We start from the raw sequence: 23381 nt of genomic DNA on the forward strand, positions 1-23381 counted from the left end.
AGACTCGACGCCTACAGGGTCACCAAGATGGGCCGGATCTGTACAAAGCCCTAGGCCATATAAAAGCAGAAAAAGAGAAAAGAGAAAAGGAGCTCCCATGCCATGCACCCTACCTCATAACTAAAGTTCCACGGCTTGTCATTAATACATGATACAAGATTAGAGTTAAGGTTCCATTCCACCTGTAACACGCGGGCGTGCCCCTCTGGTATCCACGCCACTCGCTAAGTTGGCCTCTTCGCTATGCACAACTAACCCTCCTCTTTCTCCTTTATCCAACCATTACCGCTTCGCAGGAGGCTTCGCGAAGGCCTTCTGCCGGTCGGCGTAGTCCTTGATGACGAGGGCGCAGGTCGTGTCGGCGCAGAGACGCTTGCGGCGCTGGACGGGCAGCTTGGCGGCGAACTCGAGGCCGCTGGCGCGCTCGACGGCCTCGACGGGGACCTCGAAGTCGGTGATGGGCTTCTCGTTGGGGATGGGGGCGTTGGGCAGGACGAAGGCGCCGATGGCGACGTTGCCGCCGACGGTGCCGTCTTCGGCGAAGATGACCTTGTAGAAGTGCGTGGGCACGGCGACGTTGGGCGGGTTGCCGATGACCTCGTACTTGACGTACCACTTGTTGTCGGCGGGGTCCTTCTTGGGCAGGTAGAGCGGGCCCGTCACGATGCGCACCGAGGGGTAGCGGACCGTCAGGCGCCGGCAGAAGTCCTCAAAGTGCGCCCAGTAGTCCCGGTTGAAGCCCTCGCCCACCTGCGGGCACATGTTGGTCAGGAAGAAGGTCTCGTCCATGGCCGTCTGGCTCCATTTCGCGTCGGCCGCGGGCACCTGGTGGCCGCGGTCGTAGCCCGAGCGGTAGTAGTCCTTCAGCTTGGCGCGGAACTTGTCGGGCACCGCCTCGTCCTCGTGGAACGTGCTGTGCTTGCGATCGGCGTCCTTGGCCGCGAGCGACGCGGGTGTGATGTGCTCGATGACCCAGTGCGGGTTTCGCAGGCGGCGGTCGAAAGAGGACACGAGGGCGGCGCGCGTGGCGATGTCGGCGACGGGACCGGGGAAGCCATATTCGAAGAGGCCGGACGGGTCCACGGGCGCAAGGCCGAGTGCTGCGGGCGCTGAGGTGGACAGGCCGGTTTGTTGCGCGTTGGCGGGTTTGAAAATCTGGTTGGCGGGGATGGGCAGCGGGGCTGAGGCAGCGCCACTTGATACGGTTGTGGTGGTGGTAGATATTGTCTTGGTGTCGAGTTTGCGATCGGGTTGGGAGCGTAATGAATACATTCCGGCTGTGAAAGCGGCGCCAGCTCCAGCACTGGCGGCGGCAATGATGGCAACTGTAGTTTTAGACATCCTGACGACTCTTGACCGGCTCCCGTAGGGAGCTCGCTGGCGGGATTGAGACTTTATACGAAAGAGGGAATTACGGGAGCGTATTGAGGCGGAAGGGAAAAACAGGTCAGGCGTTGGGTGACTGTGAGAGTATGAGCAACACGCATGCACGCGGAAAGTGCTACGCCTGCTATCTCGGCGGCCCTCGTGGTGTTGGAGGGGTGGTCGCTGTTCTAAACTTGGTCTTGAATGGGAATCGGAGAGGGAAATTTCACCGGAGACTCAGCCCCGGGACGAGTTAGGACAAGGCTAAGGCAAGTCGGCTGGGCTGCAGGTACGGCACCTATCCCTGCTTTTCGTGATTCGGCGCCGCGGCCATGGGAGTCTTGGGGGGCACTTGACTATGGATGCAAGATCGGAATCGGACATGAAGCAGATATCTCCTCGATCTCCCCTACCAACTAATCATGGCATTTGCTATTTATGCCATGTTTGCAATCTCATCTGCTGTCGGTTGACTTTGGAGGGGTCACACCTCCCGACCCTGTGCAGCTTGTCCTTAGCGCGCTACAAAGTACACCACCCACTAATCCTCCAATCCAGCATCCCGTCTGGTAGGTAGGGACGTTGAAAAGACACCCCGACTGGCCATATTAAGCATCTAACAGTTATCTAGTAGCCGTTGATAGCCGTGATAACGGCGTCAAATCCGAAGTTTTATGCTTGTGTCATTTATTGAAATTGACTGCGAGTGTTGGCAGCATGCGTAAGTTCAAGCTTTTGGTGCTTAGATCTCGTCCAATATACCAGAGAGTCTTGTCACAGGCACCTCTGGTCATCCAGTATCGCATCCCGTCCACTGCCAGCCTATGGACACTATGCCGAAGACAATAGTTGCGCTCTGATTCGCCCGGGGCAATGATGACTGATACCTACCCGCGCATGCAGTGCAGGTAACCCCACCTGCCTGTATCGTGGGTGGTAGGTATGGATAACGTTAGAGGATCTCCCGTCGGCCCTGATTAGCACCGATCCTGCCCTGCCATGCCATGCCATGCGCGGTTGTTGGGGATGTTAGTCGCATCGCCCTTGCCGTCTTTCGAGGCCCATCAGTTTTCTTCAAGCAAGGAAAAAGATGATTGTGCCGGGGGGAAAAAGGGGCAATCAAGCGAGGCGCAAGAAGAGAAAAGCATAATCCAGACTCTATCTTCTCACCGACCATTCATTCGCAGGCGTTTCTGCTGCGGTGATCCCTCTCAGGATGGCCATCAAGGTACTTGCCATGCAGCTGAGGCGGGATGCTTGGCATGCCATCATAGGTCAAAACGCATGCACCCCCATGTACAAAATGTACAAAACCGCCTTGTCGCGACTAGTCGCCCGCCTCCTTCCTGCTACTGCAAGCCCGCAACGACTCATTCTCCTGGCAGGTACCCCCATTTGTTGTCGATGTTTCCATGTCGGCTGATGTCGTGAAGCTGCATCTTACTCCTCCTTGGCTGCTGTGCAAACTACTCTACATACAAAAAGGGCTGGTCCGTTCAGAATCACGCACTTCTTTGTCCCCTGCCTACATTCGTTCCAACTTCTTTCACTACGCGCCGGTTCACGACTCTACCTACTTAGCTCTCCCCGAAAAACGAACCACGATTAACGAACGATACGCCGATGCTCCTCTAATTCCCGACCCAGCAACAACTCCCGCGAACCCGATCGAAGGGTACGGCTACTGCAAGGCACCCAACGGCGAGACGTCATTGACCAGAACCAATCATGGAGGCCATGGATGGAACAGGTCTCAATAACGACACGAGGGGGTGGATCATGTGTCTCGTGGCCGGCATTGGTGGGTGACCCAAACCACCCACACAGCGTACATCATTCGCTTGGTATGCTGACTCTTTTATCGCAGCTTGTGTCTTTGGTGCGAGCATCATTTTCGTCGACAAGCTCGTCCGCTTGTTCCCTGGGAAACGGGACTTTAGCATCCAGGAAAACAACACTTTCCTGGCCTGCTCGCTGAGTCTAAGCTTTGGTGTCATGGTATGTACCGTATACTCCCCTGTTTCGGCTTGTTCTGCAGATGCTCTTTTTTTTCGTAGCGTGTCACTCATATGGCCACACCCTAGATCTTCATGTCACTTTACAGCATGCTTCCTGAGGCAAAGAGCTACCTTAAGAAGGGTGGTATCTCGGAACAAGCATCTGGTTTCTTACTGATGGGATGCTTTATCGGCGGATTCGTCGGCATACAAGTATTGTCGAGGGTCTTCCATCAGTTTTTGCCCTCGCATGTAGTCGACTGCGATCACAGCCACGAGGATCCCGCGCATGAGGGACACGCCCATGCCCGTGATACTACTCGGAGGCAGTCACGTGCGAGAAGCTCCGATAAACATCGCGAGGTCCCAGATGGATACCTTGCCAGTCCACGGGTATCGTCGATAGGTGTCAACGGACACGCCACCGAGTCTTCTCCTCTACTCTCTACAGAGGCTAGAGTGAACGGTCAGCCGGCTGGACTGGCGAGACCGGGGACCGGGGCCAGTGATACGATGATTCAGCCCTTTCCCAACCGCGCCATGCGGAGCAAGACCACAACGCTGGAAAGAAGGCCTTCAATGCTGCAAGTGCAGAAACGGGTAATGTCGTTCGTGAAGGACACTAAAGCCAACTGTGACGAGTCGGGGCCTTGCTATGGTTACTCGGATCCCTGTGGCCTTGAATGCTTCAAGCACTTGAGTAGCCGCACCGTTTCTCGTGCTTCGACGCTTCTGCGTACAGCCACGGGCAGTTTTCATCCTGGAGCACATGACATGACGAGGCTGGATGAACACGACGGCCACGAAGATGCACACAGCGCTGCCCTAGCAAGTACAAGCTGTCGTACAAGCCGGACCCACTCCAGAGATAGTCACAGCCATCCAGGTCACTGCGAGGTCCTCGAGCACTGTTCAGAGAGCGGAGACTGCGCCTCGATACACTCCGAGGACCTAGAAGCTCAGCATCATCACCACGTAGCCGAAAACGCGTTTCTGGCAATCGGACTACAAACTTCTGTTGCTATCGCCCTACATAAATTCCCCGAGGGCTTCATAACCTATGCTACGAACCATGCAAACCCGAGCTTAGGCTTCAATGTCTTCCTCGCACTTTTCGTCCATAATATCTCCGAGGGCTTTGCTATGGCTCTGCCTCTCTACATGGCACTTAACAGCCGTGTTAAAGCCATGCTCTGGTCTTCTATGCTGGGTGGACTGAGCCAGCCCCTGGGGGCGGGCATTGCCGTTCTGTGGTTCCAGCTGGCCAAGCGGACGAACATGACTCCCACCCCCGTGTTTTACGGGTGCCTTTTCGCCATGACTGCGGGAATCATGGCGAGCGTGGCCCTGCAGCTCTTTGTCGAAAGCTTGAGCTTGAACCATAATCGCAACATGAGCATCTTCTTCGCCTTCTTGGGCATGTCCCTACTGGGACTGAGCAATGCTTTTACTTCGGACGCACATTAGCGTGGGAAAATGGGGGCTCTGGCGTTTGGTCGATCGCAATAATCATCATGGGGTTTCATCAAGCTAAGGACTTTTCTCAGTGCTGTAGTATAACATATGGGCTTGGCCCGACTTGTTCAGATATGAACTAGAGTAACTGCTGCATTTGCATCAGGATGGGAGTTACGGGTTTTCCAATGGTTTTGCATGGGATTCAGGCGGCTTGCGTTACCAACGTTAGGTACGGACCGGCCTTTTCATAGATTACTTGGGTACAGCGTATTGCATTAGGGCATCAAGGCCGCGGTAGGATCGTTCCAAATCGGGGTACCATTATATATATCAATGCCTCACTCATTTACTCTAAACCTGGCTGTACTGTAAAAAGCAGTGCCAAAACTATCATTACATCTGGTAGTAGGCACTTTCTGTCCCTGGATCTAGTGGCCTCGGTCCCCGAGACCGTGACGTACCTACTGTACTCTACAAGGTACAAACCATATATATTTATCATTATCACAGCCTGCTCGCTCCAAACCTATTGCCACCCAGTGCCCCGCTCATCATAGCATCGCCGTCTCCTTTCGGGAGCGCCGGCTGATGTAACATGACCATCTCGCGCCCACCGCCGATGCCCCACCAGGCGACCCCGATGGCCGCGCGCTCGACGTCCATCTCGCCGCTGACCAGGACGTCCCAGAACCGCTTGCGCACGACCTCGCGCAGGGCCGGGTCGACGACGGCGTTCATGGCCTCGGCGGTGCGGGTGAGCCAGTCCTCGACGATGGGAAGCGGGAGGAAGGGCAGGGCATCGACGAGGGAGAGGACGAGCGTCGTCTGTTCCGAGACGGGCGGGAGCGGTTGCTGCTTGTCGCCAGTCATGACGTCGTCGCTGCCGCTACCGGGCTCGGCGGGCAGCGGGTACGTCATGGCGGTCGCGGAGCGGAAGTGCAGCATTTCGAGGAGGGTCTCGGCGAGGTGCGGGTGCGAGGCCGCGATGGGGAAGGGCGGGCTGGCGATCTGGACGACGGTCTTGAAGGCGAGGCGGAACTGGCGGGGCGAGATGCGCGCCGGGAAGGAGGATAGGAGGGTGTCGATGTAGAAGGGGATCAGGGCGATGGTCAGGGTGGCGTGCTGGGGGCAGCAGAGCACCGAGAGGATGGCGGCGTGGGCGGCCTCGTAGAGGGGAAGGGTGAGCGAGGTCGGGGGCGCGGCTGGCGAGGGCGATGACGCGGCGGAGAGGTGCGCGGTCGCCAGGTTCAGCACGAGAGTCTCAGCGGCTGGCGTGGGCAGCGAGAGGGGGAGGTGCTCCGCGGTGTTCAAGTAGAATAGTGTCAACGCCTGATCGAGTGGCGTGAGGGGTGGTGAGTTTGGCTGTCCCGGCACAACAGCAGGTTGCGCTTCCCGCAGGAAACGGACGCATGCGTCGGGATAGCGGGTAATGATGTCGAGCGACGTCAGATATGTGAAGACGTAAACTTGGAAGGCATCTGCCCCTTGCCTTGACGATATAAAACACAGGTTCCGTAGGATATGAAGTGTTTTGGATGCGACAACTGGGGCCGTTGCATCGTTACGCATATGACGATCCAGCAGGCAACGTCCTACTATAGGCTGGATGGAAGCAACGACGGTGTACATGATTTTCTTCAAAAGCCGCCATAGCATAGCCCAGGGCCCGCGGATCGTGTCAGGGGGTAGGACAGCAGCTTCTGTCGATATATCGACTGGAGAGAAGGAGCATTGCTGCCATCCCTGCAAGAGGCCAGTCGAGAAGACGAAGAGTCTATCCTGCGCATCCAAGACAACTCTCGGGTCTGATGCACGCTGTACAGCGAAGGCGGTGAGCCGTGATAAGGGGCCCATGTTCTGAGGCAGCGGCCGCGCTTCGAGTTGCTGAACCTGGGCGAAAGACGACGGAGAAGCTCTATAGAACGTCTCGTGGCCTGCCACATTCCCCGCCGATGTAGAGCGCAAGAAATCGCCATTCTGAAACCCCTCTGGCCCGATCATGGCCCGCACCGCCGCCGGTAGCACCAAGTCGCAATTGAGCATCTGTTTGTGGTGGTCGGACAGTACGGGAAACACATAGGCCAGCGCCAGCATCACCGCGTTGGACCCGAGCTCCCCCGTGGGCACCATCCTCCTGTTGATGGTCTCGAGGGCCAGGTTCGCGGCCGTGACGACGGCCTGCTCGAGCGTCGCCCGCAGGCCGCGCGACAGGACCCGGCGGTCCTCGCTCTCCATGCCCATGAGGGTGCCCGTGAGGACGAGCAGGTGCTTCCAGCGCTCGGAGCGGTCGTCGGCGCCCTTGGCCACGGCGCGCGCCCAGGCATCGCAGCGCACGCCGCTGCCGACGGGCTGCTGGCCCCATTTCAGCTTCGCGTTCTCGGCCTCGTTGCGCTGCACGTGGAGCGCGGCGGTGTTGTAGACGCTCAGGATGCGCAGGCACGTCCGCAGACCGTCGCCGCCGCCGTCGACGGAAAAGGGCTCCCCCAGATCGCGCGGGCGGTGAGCAGGTGGGAGGTCAGGAGCGAGATGTTGAGGTGGTTGTTGAGGTTGCTCAGCAGCGTCGCGGTGCTCGCGTGCAGTCGGTCGAGGTCGGCGGGGCGGGGCGGTTCCTGGTACGCCCGCAGCGTGGTGGTCAAGAGTCGGTCCGCGGAAGACATTGTTACATGTTTAAGTGCGTCAGCACCGCGCCGTGTACGTGTGGGTTGGTCGGCGTCGCCCGGGTGCTTATCTGGATGTGATCATGTTCACGATTGCAGAAAGTCAAGTACTGTACCTAAAGTAATAATTGTACGTGCGTCCTCGGCGGCAGCTCCTGCCCAATTTGCCGAGGCACGACGTCAGCCCGCCCAGGCCAACTGCGCCCACTAAAAGAACCCCCCAGAGCGCCAGACCAGGGGGAAGCTTTCAGTTAGGTAATGCGCCAATACCCCTAACGCCCCTACCTAACCTAGCACCTACAGTGAGTACATAACAACGCCCATTGTTGATCATCAATACTTAGCAAAACAGTTCATTTCGCACCGCCGTTTTTCGGGAGAGGCCGATCTGATGGGCAACCAGACGTGAGTCGCTGCAGGAAGCAGAACACAGGCTTTTCCTCTGGCGATATATTCGCTAACCTTGGTTGGTTCGTTTAGGTCGGTTCAGAGATCTGCGCGCGCCGACTGCCCGCCCAGCAACTACAAGGTCCCTGCCTTTCCCTCTCTCAAGTGGCCTCCGGAGAGCTGTCACGATGCGCTCTACAACATCTGGGACTCGTGGCGCTTTACATTGCTATGGACATTCATTCTATATGCCATATTTCATATCGCGGCCGCCGCCGCCGCTCTCGCCATGCAGATCGGGAAGAGGCGGACGACGTGGAAATATATATGGACCGTACCCGTCATATACGCCCTGATAGCTGGCATTGAGGCACTCTTCACCGGCACCGTTACGGGCGTAGTGTCAGTTGCTCCCTCACCTATTCGATGTTCTCGATTTCACATGTGCGTACTAACACGCTCGGTAGGGTCGGTGCTGTCTATCTCAATGGGAACTTTGTGTTGTCGACCTGGGTTCCCTTCATCTGGGGCTGGATCAACGTCCTCGTGCTGGTCGTCTCGTCCTTCTCCATCCAAGGCGGCCTATGAGACAAATGCCATATCTTCATCTATGTGGACTTGGCGCCTTCGATCCCCGATCCCTTCTCTGTGGCCTGGGGCGGAACGGCAGCCCTCAGGAACCTGGCCGGGTTGCCCACTACGACGGTATACGGAGCGACGTCTTTGGTCACCACGCTGCCCGCGCCTACCGTGGAGCCGCGCCCGATAGTCACGCCAGCCAGCACGGTCACGTTGCCACCGATCCAGCAATCGTCTTCGATGGTGATGGGCGCCCCCATCTCCGGGCCGTTGTATCCGTTGCGGACAAACGGATCGACCGGGTGCTCGCCAGAGAAGAAGGAGCAGTGGGGCCCGATGAGGATGCGCGAGCCCACGGTTATGGGGCAAGTATCAATCCAAGTACTGTTAGAGTTAACATAGGTATTGTCCCCGAACCTGGCGGCTGGTTAGCTCATCACGGCTGACGGACAGGTGTAGGCAGATACCAACGTCACGTTCCGTCCATAGTCCATCTTGATTGGCCCGTCGCACCAAACATATTTGGCCAAGAGGTCCTCGTCCTCTTGCGGAGTGGGGGCTGGCGGTGGAAGAGGCGATTTGTCATCCTGGATCCTAAATAGCAGAGGAATGTTTAGGGGAAAAGAAAAAGCAATAATTGGTTATATGGGGTATGGGGGTATGGTCTTCTCACTTCTTGAATAACTCTACTAGACGTCGGCGGGAGACATCACCAGCTTTATTGAACCCTTCGCAGGCCAGCCGGCATCGCCGCCGATCAGCTACCAAGCTGGGTGTGAAAGCGTAGTACATCTCTCCCTTGCGCATGCGGCGCAGGTTCTCCTCCTCGTCAATCTCTTTCAAATCAACCTGCTGCATGGCGACGGCTGAAGCAGGGGTCTTGCTGATCAAGAAGCTTGGGATTCGTACAGAAGGTCTATATACTCTTGGACGTACAGTATACTAAAAGGAAACGAACGTACTTCAGGCGTGTGCAGTAAATAAGCCTCGATACCCCGCGCTTATATACCGGAGCCATCTGTCACTCCATCCCAGCTTACGACTGCTTCAGATAGGCCCTATACGTCCTGGCCAAGTACTAGGATCATGAGGCCATCCAGGGCGCATGCTTCTACGCAGTGCCCGTCAGCATCCAAGCTTATTATTGCGCCGACAGTCTAATCGTCGCCTACAATTTTTATTGTTTCCCTGTCCAGCCAGGGATGGATTCCGCTTGCGGATTGCTATTTGGCCATAGGATCTACCTTCTTTAGGTAATAAGTATGCATGTACTTACTGCCGCACTTTTCCGCCCATTGTTAGAGCCTCCTGCCCGTAATCGTGTAACCTGTAGGTTAACCTAGTTTCGTTTCGACATCCAAATTCCAATGCCAAACATACTGCTTGCTTTAGTGCCCCGAGTGGACACAACTAGAATGCGGCTATCAACCGAATAGGGCCAGTCGCGCATTCACTCAACTGCCATTGCATTACGTACCTGGACAACAGCAGTGGCATCGAATCGTCTCCTGTGAAGGCAAGGCTCACGCCCCTTGCATCTCATACATATATCTCTTTGTCCACAGTCTACCTCCCTTCACCCGCATGACCTCACGACAACAAAAAGGGCAAGAAAGGAAACGGCCTGTCTTTGTGCTACGATGCAGTCCTCAGCCAATGGGTAAGTCATGGCTCCTTTTTCTTTCTACTTCAGCCAACCTCTCGCATGGCCCTTCCATGTCATGGGTCCTCTCGAGGCATTCCTCTTCCTCAGTCGTCAGCCACTGTGACTGTTCCCTGAGGGTCTACGTGACACAATAACTATTCTCTGTCGCGTTGGAAACTACGTTATATCCTGATATGCCCGACACTGGCCCACCATCACCGTCTTCGGGCAAGCCGACAAGGCCAGAGGAGACCTCCGACGAAGATACATCCGCGGAAGATGCGTCTGTCCAAGATGCGCTGGTGCCGCCACCGCTGTCGTTGACCCACGACCTGGAGGAGGCCGAAGACTTTGTCACGCCCATGATGTCCAGTTTCCCGCCCAAGGACATCAAGGTCGAGGTCAGCGGCAACGGCAACGGCAATGGCAGTAGCCCCAAGGGCTGGGCCAGCGGCAGCGCGTTCAGAGACTGGGCGGCCGAGGGGCCCATGACGCCCATCAGCGCTAGCTTCGGCAAGCGCCACGTCCGCCGGAGCTCCCGCCAGTACCCCAACATGGTCATAGACACCTCCAAGACCAAACTGCATCACCCCCCTACCCAAAACGCCGCCGAGAAAGACCCAGGTGCTAACCCGACTCTGCCTCTCAGCGCCCTGCCGCGACCCCCGGGGCTCGAGTACCACCCGGGCGGGAAGAAGTCGCTCGAGGGCATCGCCGTGCGCGCCTTCTGCCTCGGCAACGCCCTGTCGCTCTGCCTGTCCCTGGTCGTCGCCATCTTGACGGTGACGTCGTCGGCCCTGTGGCGCATCCCGTTCTTCGTCGGCGCGCTGGCCCTGTTCCACTTTCTCGAGTTCTGGACGACGGCGCGGCGCAACACCAAGGAGGCCGGCGTCAAGGCGTTCCTGCTGACGGCCAACTGGCCGCACTACGCCATCGCCCACTCGTCGGCGATGCTCGAGTGCCTCGTGACCAACGTGCTCTGGCCGCACCGGGCCTGGGCCCCGCTCTACACGGGCCCCGTCCTGCTCCTCCTGGGGCTCCTACTGACCTTCATGGGCCAGTTCATCCGCACCGCGGCCATGCTGCAGGCCGGGTCGAGCTTCAACCACATCGTACAAACGCGCCTCGACGGCCACGAGCTCGTCACCACGGGCATCTACAGCGTCATCCGCCACCCGGCCTACTTCGCCTTCTTCTGGTGGGGGCTCGGGACCCAGCTCGTCCTCGGCAACCCCATCTGCTTCGTCGGCTACGCCGCCGTGCTCTGGCGCTTCTTCAGCATCCGGATACGCGAGGAGGAACTGTGGCTGGTGAACAAGTACAAGGAGGACTACCCCGAATACAAGAAACGTACCCCTACCAGGATACCGTTCATCGCATAGGACTAATTGGGAGGTTTTCTCCCCAGCGGAGGAGTGGAAACTGTGTATTTCACAACCCCGCCAGCTGGTTTCCCGGCGGGCGTTATAAGTATTACGTGATAGCGCCCCTAGGAGGGGGAGAGGGTTTAAGGGAAGGATCTTTGTATATTAACGAGGGTTGGGTTTTTGGCAGACGAGAGGGCTGCTGGTAAAAGCACCGCGGTTTTCAGTTATGGCGAATACCATGTTGGTCTGTCTATACAACGGGCTCTATGCTAACCTTCTTTGCCCTTTTACTTGTATAGTCCAATGCAAGTTCGGTATGTGATTGACTGGTGAATCCCTTGTGATCTGGTCAGATTTCATGTATATCCCCGACCACGTTCCAGCATTGGACACTCAAATTTATGATTATCTATCTGCGTGGGATCAAGTCTGCCATTACGCATTCAGTTTGTGTCGATATTGGTATCGAGAAAGCCGTCTTGGCCCTTTACTGTATCGTAGCTACATAGAGCTACCTGCCTTCCCCAAACTAAGCCAAAAGTTTCTATACAGAGAACCGATCTCCTAATTTTGCCAGCGTTACTGACACTGCCCACAAGTAGCCATGCCGATGTCACCATGCCTCATGAGCCATCGGGATGAGGTAGGTAGGTGTGATGCCATTGATAGAGACGGCCGTGCGGTGTTTGCCTTTTCCGTCAGTGATATCGTGAACAAACAGGAATGCGGGCGACAAGATCGGTCAAAAATATTGGAAGGCAACACTGAAACGTCTATTGGGGGTTTAAGAATTTTTAGCCAAGTATTGTCGACTTGGGCTTATTTGCTATTGCGCTATCCTATAGACGCTGGAGCTCTTCTATATAAGCCCTGTACCCAAAGGAAGATCAACAAGGGGCTCACACGCCCAAGATTTGCACCCTGGGTCTGTCATGCATGCCACGTGGCGTATTCCTTCTATCTATGGTGGAACAGTGCAATCAAGAGGAGGAGGAGGAGGAGAAGAAGAAGAAGAAGAAGAAAAAGTTTGGTGTGGTCATAATCGGTCATCATGGATAACTTTCGTACTTTCATAAAGCCTCTTGTACTTGACAGGGCGACGTCTTGTTCTCCAGCTGATGTTCCCTCGACCGCAAATAATACCGCAACCCCAAAACCCGCTCGCGGCGGGAGGCCCCCAGGGTATATGGCCGCCCGTTCTATAGCCGCTGTCTTCAAGGTTGCAAATCCGCTTAACTAGGATGAAGCAACTCCTCCCTAGTATACTAATAGCTCTGTTAAGCCATAATCGCCTGGTTGGAATTTCCAACAAGGCACGAAAATATAAAATTCCCCATCTGCAAGAGCCAGTATCACAGTGGTCTACAGCTGCTCGACGTCCGACATGGTATGCAAGCCACAATAAAGCCTGCAACAGACGCTGTGGTGGAGTATAAGAACTCGCATGGAAGAAGCCATGTCAGGACCGCAGTAGCAGCAGTCGTTCATGTTTGGCATCCATCTATGTCGTTGCTCGGTAAGCCTCGTTATGGGTTATCCGTCGCCAAGACGACCAATGTTGCCGACATTTCGAACGAGCAGATCGTACTGTGTAACAGCTGTATCGTGGGGCGCTTCTTTCATCGCTAAGATCCTGTTCCGTACACTCTTCACCCCCCCTGCACCTGATTCCCCACGTGATGGGGAGTTGCTGCCCTTATTCCGACGGAAGAGATTCAGTGCGTTCATGCGGAATCTGCTTGGCCTCTTTTTCAAAGACTTATCATCCTTGGCACCACTGCCATTGGAAAGGTCCTCTTCCGAAGCCATGGGCGGTGCGAGGTAGCTGCCGTCAGATGATGCCAAATTGGCGGCCTGAACGTCCGGTGGGCGCTCCAGTGATTCCTGGCTGATAATGCTAGTACCCTGAGTACTGGGCGACAACGGCATCTTCCCGGTGGTGGCACTGGTTGCTTGGGATGCCCAGTCGCCCGACGAATACGGGACAGAGTTGCTACCCTCGGTGGTTTCACTACAACGCTGCTTCCCGCGACGCCCCACGTGGTGTTCGGTGTCATGCAGACTAAAAGGATCGCCGGCGGCATAATCCCCAGCAGAATTGAAATGGCTCGACATCCCGTTGAGTTCTTCGTACTCTCCGATGTCTGATTCTCTCATCCCAGAGTGGTGGTCGTTCGGGTGGTGTGCAGGGCCCAGTGTCTTACCCGATGAAGAGTCCCTCGAGTCTTGAGGCGCAATGGCGATGCTCATACTCCGCGGCGACAGGGTTCCCTGCAAACGCTTCCTCCTGTCTTCTTCCATCTCGGGTAGATCTTCGATGGCCGTCTCGAAAAGTGTCTTATTCCCTTCCAGTTCGTCCACAGTATACTGCATAGACGGTAATAGATCTGCGACCCCCTGGAACAGAGGAATGGCGAACATATTCATGAAGCCAAGCTGGGCCTTAGCCAATGAGAGGAAATCCTTCCTAGGTTCTGATATCAAGGACGAAGCGATGCCGATTTGGTTCTCCATGGAGGCTTGCCTCGAGAATTCGTCGCAAAGGATGTACATCCACTTCAAAGCAGTGTCATATTTCCGCGCCTGGGCATATTGATTTAGTACACCCTGTCGGAGGGAGGGAGAGCTGTTCATCGGAATTTGAACTTACAACGTTGCTTATATCTGCACATTTGATGATAAGAGCGCATAGCAGGGCCGTCTCGGTTTCCACCGTACGCCCATTCCAGCCGTCAGTCGAGTGGGTCTCCTCAAATCTCTCTTGCAGGTTACCGAGTTTCGCCATGTAGTCAAAGTGTAGTCCCATGTCGGTGGCAAGAATGGAGCTGATCATCAGACTCCGCATCTTGGTGCTTTCAAAGGCCATAGGCCAATACCTCCGCAGAATCTGCGAGTAGGCAGCGCAGTGGAAAGACTCGAGAACGGATCGATCGTTATAGAGCTGAGCCAGCGGGGCATTGAGCACGACTAGAAAGCCGTTGTTGACACCCGGATGGCCGACATCGTGGCCAATGGCGCTGATCAAGAGCGTCAATGCCTCAAAGGGCTTCAGCAGGGCGGCCAAAGGTGATTTCGGCGTTGGGGTAACATCAGCGCCAGACTGGAGCGGGTACGGCGGCAGCGCGCCAGTGCGGACCAGGAAGTTGAAAGTAGCTTGCAGGACGTCGACAGCGTGCCGAAAATTATGGTAAGGCACAAACGTATTGTACGCAGCCCGGCACGCCACGAGAAACGTTGTTAATTGATCTGGGAAGGCATCAGTTGAGCAGGTTCAACAGGAAAGAGGATGGCGATTTTCCGAAAACTCACCAGTTGGTAATCGCCACTGTTCGAGTTCAGGCATAGAAAATGCATGCTTGAACATGAGGCTTGCGGCAACGAGAAGCTGGTCATCCGAGAAATCGTGTGCGCAGAAATGCCACTTTCCAATAGCTTGGGCTATTTCAGCCCGCTTATCCGCAGACACACAAACTCTGACATTGCCAATTCCAGGAACGTCTTCGTCGCCAGATTTACAGATGCCGGTCATGAGACTGGACACCATCGCCTCCCGCAGGTAAGAGAAGGGAGCCTTGTCGTCATGTACACCCACCCAGGACCTCTTACGCCCCCTGGTGATTTCAAGTTGGGCTTGTTGCTCTCTAGCAGCTTCTTTATGCGCCCGATAGGCGTGCACTTCGAGTGTCGTCATAGTTTTGGCATGCAGTGGACTAGCCATAATGTCGATCGCACCGGAGTCTAAACATGTCCTCAGAATCGTGTGATTCGACGGTTGCCTAGCTTCGTCCGGTGATTGGTCCAGATAGTCGGAATTCGTGAGTTGCTCGGAAGCTTGGCTACTCTCCTGGTCTTCCGCCGGCGGACTCTGTAGCGGACTTTGCAGCGAAGGAAAAGTGACGACCGGGATAGGGACTACCAGTTTCGAAAGGTTCCTAGAATGGGTTTCGTAAACGATTCGGTCCAGCAGCCTGAGTCCGTAGGCCTCGATATCCACACACTCGTCCGGGCTGGCTCTGTCGGACCCCTGCGAATATGGCGACGGGTCGCGGGAAGGATTGGATGCTAATCTTTGCTCATCATGCGGAACATCTATAAGTACTATCGTGGGCTTCAACTCGAGCATAGCGGTGTCGTGTAAGTCGAAGAGGGTCGAAATGCAGGCAGATCCGGTGGAACAGACATGTGCTACAGGCGCGAGGGCTCAAGTTAGCAACCACATTCGCCAACACTTGAGGAATCATATAAGCGCGCGACAGACATACCGTTCCCAAATGCGTACAGTATAAGCTGCACGTTGGCGCGTAATTCACCGGAATCGCCCAATGCTGTACCAATTTCTTCCGCCGAGGAAGAATTGGCCAGCTCTGTATCGCATCGCACATTGCGATCAACATAGATCACATTACAGGTAGCACTGTCCATTGCGATGGTATTGGTATGGCGACGGCCACCAGTCTTGCGACTGGAGCACACCTGAACTCTTGGTTGCGACGGCGTGATCCCTCTCGGTTCTGACAGGCGTGTCCAAATGCGACCAGATGCGGGAGGAAGCCGGCAGCCTTGTGGCTCCTCAATCAACCCCGGGGATAAGACGTCGCCTTGATAGGCTGGTAACCACTTCTGCAGCACAGCTGAGAGGGTGAATCATGCGCACGAGGCGACCACGCATGCGGCAAAAGTCGGATTCGGGCAGGTCAACGGGTACGAGCCGGTTGTTATATAAAGTCGCAAAAGGCCAGGCAAAGATATGTCGAGTCGGTGCGAGAAATTGATGACATGGAGTATATCGTGCGCGACGGGTGGCTACGCTGTAGGGTACGGTGGCAGGTCGCGTGTGCGGGAAGGGGAGGGGGGCAATCTGGCAATGAGGTAGAGAAGAGAAGACGACCGAGTTCGAGTTCGAGTTCGAGTTCGAGTTCGAGTCGTGTCGAGTCGAGTCGAGTCGAGGGTTACACTGCAAGAGAAATTGATGCTGTTGTTTCAATGGGTTTCTAGCAAAAAGACTGGAATGATGGTGGTGGTGCAGTAGCAGTAGTACTTGTACGTTCGTAAGTCCCGGATTGGACGTGGTCGCATCTGGGTGAGTGCTGGGCTCCGTAGCGTCTGTAGTGCAGTGTGTGTGAGTGTGAGTGTGAGTGTGTGCGTGTGTTGGTGTGGGCAGCAAAGAGGGAAAGAGCCGATCAATCTAAAACTGCGCCGGATCCCAGTAGTACATACAAGCAATTGCAAGATGCCGGGTCGAGTGCCTGACAGCACGGAATGGCCGTCGATGACTGGTTAGGACAGCATGCACAAACAACAGGCCGACGGTGCAAGCGCAATGTGACCAGCAACCGTATAAAGGAGCGAAGGTGCCCGTCTGCTGAATTTAAACGAATGGATTGAGGAGGGGGAAATGCTGGGTATGGTCCTGTTTTTTTTTGTCGATGTTGTTGCAGTCGAAGTGTTCTTGTCCACCACAAGTCAATCAATCGTGCGTGCGGTGCGGGTGGGTGGATCTCGCTCTCTTGCTGTCTTGTTGTCGGTTCTCTCTGCTCGCTCTGTCGTGTCTTGGTCGGCTCTCGTCTTGTCTTGCAACACAGAATCGCCGGTCTGCAAAGGTGATAAATTGGGAGATGCGGTCGGCCGTCGTCTTGCTCAATTGACTTTGACGAGGAGGTTTGCTGTTTGCTATGATGCGCAGCCGAGTCCAATGTCTTTCATTCTCTTTGTCGCTCAATCTCTCTAAGAAAATGGGGCCCAGGAGGTTAGAAGGGCAGGAGGCAAGGTAGCATACTCGATCGAGGTAGGCGTGTATGTATGTGGTAAGAATTGGGACAAGACCCGAAGAATATGGCCCCAATGAACGAAGGAATGCATGGGGAAAGGGCAGTGCTAAGAGCAAGCAAGCAAGGTTTCCCACACACCTGCAGCAGTTCATGGCCAAAGTACATACACACCATCGCCTACCCTTGATAACTGCATAACTGGAATGTACATGTAGTCGGGGGTAGCACTGAAGCACTGAAGCACTGAAGCAGTGGTGCTGCCTGGGCTGCTGGGCTGGACATGCCGCGACTTGTCATAGCGTCCAACAAACAAGAGATCAGAAACTGCGACACGATCCAAGAGATGCGAGATGTTGGCTTGTTGCACTGCAAGAGAGGATCCTCTTCGAAGACGAAAGGGCCATGATCGTGTTTCTGTTTCTTACCAATCTCAACGCCCTTCTGTTTGGGTTCCTTCCCGCCATCCTGTACCCGTTCACGAATACCCGAGTCACCAAAGCGATCTGCAGGCGAGCTATGTACTTGACTACTGCTGCAACTACAGCAGGCCACCAAAGACAGATGCTACTTCCGAGCCGCTCGCACATCTTCGAAACTAGTCAAATCCTCAAGTGATCTGCATAGTATACTCGACAAAAGAGGGCTCGCCACTGACTGACTACTGCATCATTTGACACACACCCCCTTGATACATGTAGGTATCTGGCCGATACGGGCTGGAGCAATGCGAGCGGAAGAGAGACACACACATACACACACCACACACACACCTTAGCTGTCCGTCAATCAACTGCCTACGTACATACTTACTGCATACTACTGCTGGGAAGCTCGATAAGGACCAGACCAGACCTCGATCGGCGTTACTAAAGAGGCAAGGATTGTACAAGGGCCGGCATTTGCTGGACGATCCACCCCATCCGTTAAGACCTCCTGTACAATTACATACGCCCCGTCTACTAGTATTTGGGGCCCTCTGGCCCTTCCTTTGCCCGCTGTTGCTTCCCTACCGATAACGCCCCAAGTATCTGCTCTCCCAGCTGCCCAGTGCTTGTGCTGAGAGTGGTGGGTGTTATATGTGTGGCACGACTATTGATAACAAAGCACGGGCGGCTCGCAGGCTTGCTTCTTTTTTTAGTTTGACCGGTACAGATAGACTCTCGTCTGCAGTACGTAAGGTGTCGACCGCGAACCCCGTTTGGGTCTACTCTCGCACGGTAGGCAGGTAGGGGAGAGGACTTGCGGGTCCTTTTTACACGTATCCCTCTCCAGAAACAATATGTACGCCTCATCTCGATGGTGAACCGTGTGCTATTGCGACTAGAGAATTTGATGATATCAAGCTGACGATGGGGAGGGGGGGCTCTATCCCGTAGTAACCATGGGTCCGTATCGTGAGCCAATTCGCGCCCAAGTGTTTGTGCCAAACAACCAATGCGATACCGCGCACAGCCGGCAGCACACAGCACACAGCACACAGCACACGCACAGCCTGTGGTATTTCCGAAACTCTGCGTGCGGGCTTACCTGTGCAGGGGAGAAGGTTCTCATAACTGACAATATTCCTAGTGTCCCGTCGCCCTATTTCTTCTGGTGGCGATAGCATTGGTTTGAACGCCATCAGTAGCGGCAGCAGCAGCAGTGATGGTAGTATCGGTACATGCATATGATGAGGTATGAATGAATGCACGCCAAAGACACACTGGAGGGTGGAAACGTACGGTAGCACAAGTACCCGGTTGGGCGCATTTGGTCGGGGCTTCCATCCACTCAGGGATTTCCCATCGCCAGCATCAAGCTTCGAGAAGAGTCAGCAAGGACAAAGGGCGCGACGTTTGACTGGCTGCAAGTAATGGGTTGGATGAGGGGTGCATGTGGAACCCCCGTCGCACACGTACAGGTGGTGGTAGCACCGCCCTAAGCAGCCAAGACTGCTGCTAAACTTCCAAACTTCCCTGGCCTCAGCCTAACCGGCTTCTGCCCCCTTCTAGAAGCCGCGTAGAAAGATGGCCGAAAGATGGGCGGCTCACCTGTCACCGTGTCACGGCCAAGAGGTCCAGCGCCAAGGTCGGCCTAGCCAGCCTAGCCAGCCTAAAGCGCCATGCGGGCCAGGGCGGACAAGACGGGTTTGCAGCACCCATCTCGCCCACCCACTCCGACTGGCCAATGACGCTTGGCCGCCGATTCGCATCAGAACGCTCATAACCCCGTTTTGCTGTTTGCGCTCGTGTCACAGTTGGACGTGCATTGCATACAAGGCGCCGCTGTGGACGAACAGCCTGGACAGCGCTACCGCCGCATTAGGGTTGTGACTTGCTTAGGTAGGTATGGGAATTGCTGGTATATATACTCCGAAAGGACGCCCTTTCATCTCTGTCTCCCATTGCGCGATCGCCTGTTCTTTGGTTCTCGCGAGATGAAGCAGTCGCATTCGGGCCGTCCAGGTAACGGGTCTGATAGAGTCGACTCGAGGCCGTCGTCGGTAGCGCGGTGCTCACCTCTTTATAAAGATGGAGAAGACAGAATGAGGCGGGAAACAAGTAAGCAGAGTCAATGAATGTGATGCAGTCTATTGCTGGTCGTTGGCCAAATCCGGCCCTAGAATGGCAACAGTTTGAGAGCATCGCTAGCGGGCACGGCACTTTGTCAATGTAGCTGCTACGCAGTACCGTCTCCAGGCCGTGCCGGCAGAATGCCTCCTCCAAGACGGAAACGGAAAAGCAGCAAACAAGAAGCTGGTCGCGCTGCCTTTTTGTGTCTTCGATGATTATATGCCGTTTGGATCGCTTGTTGTGGACATGATCAGCATCTTTAATCGCCTCCTGGCCAATCTATCGCGCGGCACAGCAATCTGTAATCACAGTCAATAGGGGGGTACCTGAAGGGGGACCACCACACACATGCATTGTTGGCGACAGACCTGAGATGCAGCTACAGTTGAGCCTGTATGAATGAATGCAGCTGTATATTTAATATACTCTGTGTTATCTTGATATCTGCATTTGCCTCTCTCCACTCCGTCCTTGGCTTGTCGCCAATGAGTAAAAGCCCAATTCGAAACAACGGCGTCAAAGACCCACGCTGTCGTGCATATCTTGGCATCACCACCTTCCCATTATAGCGATTGTTTTCTTTGTCCAACGTTACTCAACTTATCGCAATCTTACCTGAAGCTGTCCCGTTCGACCCTCTCTGGGTGGGAATCTTTGTGGGAACGCTCTTAGTATGCAGTAGGTAGGGGGGGACACAAAACATGTACTTTTCTTCTTTCCACTTGCTTCATCTTCTTCTTCTAAGCAGCTAAGCAGTGTAACAATAATCCAATAATGCCCAAGGTAAGGTGTAAACGCAAGCGCGCACACCACCGGGAATCCCTCAACGACCAAGGCCCTACCGATCGTGGGCTGATGCAAAGAAGAAGAAAAGAAAAACCTTAACATCGAACACTAGCCCCCGGCCTACTTGGTCTAGCAGGTGCTAAAAGTAGCCCAGCGCGCGGCTCCCCTAAACTAAACCCTCAAGGTTTTTTTTTTTTTTCGAGGCTTGCCGGGCGCGCCTTTCCAGCTTTCTTCGGAATGTCACAAGCCGGCTCTCGTAACGACTGACACCCTGCAGCAGCAGTAGTCTGTTTTTGCTTTGCTGCTTGCAAAGCAATAGTTCTGTTCGCTTTCGGCCATGCCGTTGCAACGATTGCTACTACTGCTGTTACCGTCACCCTGCTAAACGCTAAACCGGCTTGTTACATTATTGCCATGTATATATGGATGCATACCTGCCTATATACATGTACGACCTTCTCAATCTGGGTTACGGACAGCCGGGGGGTGGGGGGTTGGGTTGAGGCACGGCTGGGACGGGTAACGCCAGTTGGAACTGGAAATGAAGACCCGAGATCCACAACGGTCGGTCGAGGAAGGAAACAAATAGAGTAAGAAGAAAGGAAAGAAAAACCCTCGGCACCGTGTGCACCTCTGACCTCCGATGCAGGATCCCGGGGGGGTGTGCTTCTTTCTTTGGCCTTGCGTATCCAGGAGGCAATCATACGGTTTTTCGCGACCAAAGTGTGCGGTCGCCCCTGGTGATGCGTGATACTCGCTCAGGCTCAATTCCGCAACCCCAGCGGTGCCCGACTTGTCGCTGTGCTTACTGATCGCTTACGCAACCGAATGCCACGATGCGCGCCTGGCAAGCAGCAGCAGCAGTAGTGGGAGACGTGTTCTTATCGCGACATTCTACCGATTTTCTTTCTTCTGCTGCTGCTGCTGCTTGACTGATGACGACAGTGTTCACTGATATCATATTTTTTCCAGATGCATATCAACAAATTGGGGGTTTCAGACAGGCATGGTGCTTAGATAAGAAAGAAGCATGTGGCGTTGGCAACTTGGGGTGTGGTATCATGACTGATTCGTCCCGTCCGTCAGAATGCTTATTCGCGGTCGTTTTTCCTGTTGTTCCGTCTTGGTCGAAACGCGAGCGGGCTGATGCGATAGGTTGGTTTGTCGACTGCCTGCTGCTGGAGCGCTGCTGGAGCGCTGCTAATCTCAGGGCGTACCACTGAACATGGGTCCTCGTCTCTCCGGCTTGCGACCATGTGTGACCCGCCGGGGGTTGGCGTTGGCTCATCACATGGGACGATAACCGTTGATCGTCGCCCACGCAAGGGCTCAACCGGGCGGGATCTGGATTGGGCAGCTTCGCCGATGCAGGCCTCGTCACGCCGAACCACCCCAGACCCGGGATGCGGTGGGGTCAGATTCTCGACGCTTTCTAGAAAGCTTCCACATCCGGTGTAAGATCGACTAGTCAGCCCGGTTGTGTCATGGGAAGACGCAGGATGGTGTAAGAGGACCCATGAAGATGCTTGAGCTTACCTCACTTCAAAAGGGGTGGCGCTTTGTGCGCGGGTGGCGGGTAGTCAGGCTGTCAGCTGTCTGTCCTACTATCTATCTGATGTGTGAAATCTGCAACGACGTCAACGCCCATGTTGCCAATCGCTGCTCTTCCGCTTCCGGCCTTGCCCAATTGGGTTGGGAACAGACAGTGAACAAACACGCCACCGACCGCGAGAGAACGTTGCGTTGGCGACGCTGCAAGTGGAGCGTGTGCGAAATTACCGGGACACTTGGCCAGATCGATGCTCTCCGCATCTCAGATTCGTTGCCCATGCTATCCGGCGCTGATAGGCGGTCACCAGCCTCGCTAACACAAATCTGAGGCGCCGGGCAGTCAGTAACGCAACAAACGGGTACATGGTAGCCGATGGGGGCATGGGTCAACTGGTCGCGACATACTTATAGCAAGATGTGGCGAGTGCCTACCAGCAAAGGCCTGCCGGAAGCTGTCTGCAGGTCCCTGTAGGGCTTCATTTCACCTTTCCGACCCGGCTCGAATGAAGGAAAGCGTGGAGTATCACGTTGGGCATTAGAGCCAGGTATTACCTCGGCGGCACATCCGACCTCTCCACCCCACGTCCACCCTGGCGGAACCCTGCTGCTTGCGACACTCCCTCTCTCTGTCTCTCGGGCCCATGGGCCCTGCCATGCCCTGCCATGCCCTGCCATGCCCTGCCATGCCATGCCCCTCGACTGACTCGTGCTCGTGCTTGCGCTCCAAAAGATAGGGAGCGCTCCCCAGTCCAGCAAATCGCTGTCGCCAAACAAACGGCGCGGCACCGATACTACATAACTATCGTCGATCCGGGTCAGGTTAGACCTGCCAGATATATGTCCATCCTGCGCTCCGCAATTCCACAGGCTTGCAAATAGAAGATTGAAATAAGCTTAAAACGACTCACATGCATTCTATCTCGAGACCGCGAGACGTCCATCCGCCCCGGCATCCGGCATCATGGCATTGCTCGGAAAGAGGGCGACTTCATGCTCATACAGAGAGCACCACACTTCATGATTGAGCAGCAAAAGCAACGTTTTTCGAAAGAATGCCCCTGGCCATGCGTGCTCAATAGTCAGTCGCCTCTTCCAGTGACGACGGCACGCACCACCTGGACCTGACGGGGCGTTACTACACACCCCCAGATCGTCGAAAGCAAACCAGCATTCGAGCAAGAACTCAATGCTATCATCTACATACTACCCTGTCTGGGTCAATGTTGCGTCGTAGCCTGGCTGGTCCGTTCTTTTGTTGGAGAACGAACC

General features: G+C 55.2%; 6 protein-coding genes across 6 annotated transcripts; 2 read left to right on the top strand and 4 right to left on the bottom strand.

The window, feature by feature from the left end:
- Positions 1–282: 282 nt before the first annotated feature.
- PG986_008085 (mitochondrial nuclease) lies at positions 283–1341 on the bottom strand (the record flags this gene model as incomplete). Its single annotated transcript, XM_066844307.1, has 1 exon — positions 283–1341. The coding sequence occupies one exon, from the start codon at positions 1339–1341 to the stop codon at positions 283–285; it is 1059 nt and encodes a 352-aa protein (XP_066700419.1).
- Positions 1342–3093: 1752 nt separating this feature from the next.
- Positions 3094–4829, top strand: PG986_008086 (uncharacterized protein; the record flags this gene model as incomplete). Its single annotated transcript, XM_066844308.1, has 3 exons — positions 3094–3166; positions 3233–3363; positions 3450–4829. 3 exons carry the CDS (start codon positions 3094–3096, stop codon positions 4827–4829), a joined length of 1584 nt encoding a protein of 527 aa, XP_066700420.1.
- A 495-nt stretch (positions 4830–5324) lies between these two features.
- PG986_008087 (uncharacterized protein) lies at positions 5325–7477 on the bottom strand (the record flags this gene model as incomplete). The annotated part of the gene is made up of 2 exons (XM_066844309.1): positions 5325–7298; positions 7319–7477. 2 exons carry the CDS (start codon positions 7475–7477, stop codon positions 5325–5327), a joined length of 2133 nt encoding a protein of 710 aa, XP_066700421.1.
- Positions 7478–8472: 995 nt separating this feature from the next.
- PG986_008088 (acetyltransferase) lies at positions 8473–9301 on the bottom strand (the record flags this gene model as incomplete). The annotated part of the gene is made up of 3 exons (XM_066844310.1): positions 8473–8860; positions 8915–9037; positions 9117–9301. The coding sequence occupies 3 exons, from the start codon at positions 9299–9301 to the stop codon at positions 8473–8475; spliced, it is 696 nt and encodes a 231-aa protein (XP_066700422.1).
- A 981-nt stretch (positions 9302–10282) lies between these two features.
- Positions 10283–11470, top strand: PG986_008089 (protein-S-isoprenylcysteine O-methyltransferase; the record flags this gene model as incomplete). Its single annotated transcript, XM_066844311.1, has 1 exon — positions 10283–11470. The coding sequence occupies one exon, from the start codon at positions 10283–10285 to the stop codon at positions 11468–11470; it is 1188 nt and encodes a 395-aa protein (XP_066700423.1).
- A 1518-nt stretch (positions 11471–12988) lies between these two features.
- PG986_008090 (uncharacterized protein) lies at positions 12989–15877 on the bottom strand (the record flags this gene model as incomplete). Its single annotated transcript, XM_066844312.1, has 4 exons — positions 12989–14038; positions 14106–14701; positions 14765–15640; positions 15718–15877. The coding sequence occupies 4 exons, from the start codon at positions 15875–15877 to the stop codon at positions 12989–12991; spliced, it is 2682 nt and encodes an 893-aa protein (XP_066700424.1).
- Between the last annotated feature and the right edge of the window lie 7504 nt (positions 15878–23381).

Source organism: Apiospora aurea, assembly GCF_038362705.1.
Source record: "Apiospora aurea strain CBS 24483 chromosome Unknown utg000005l_segment0_segment0, whole genome shotgun sequence".
NCBI lineage: Eukaryota > Fungi > Ascomycota > Sordariomycetes > Amphisphaeriales > Apiosporaceae > Apiospora > Apiospora aurea.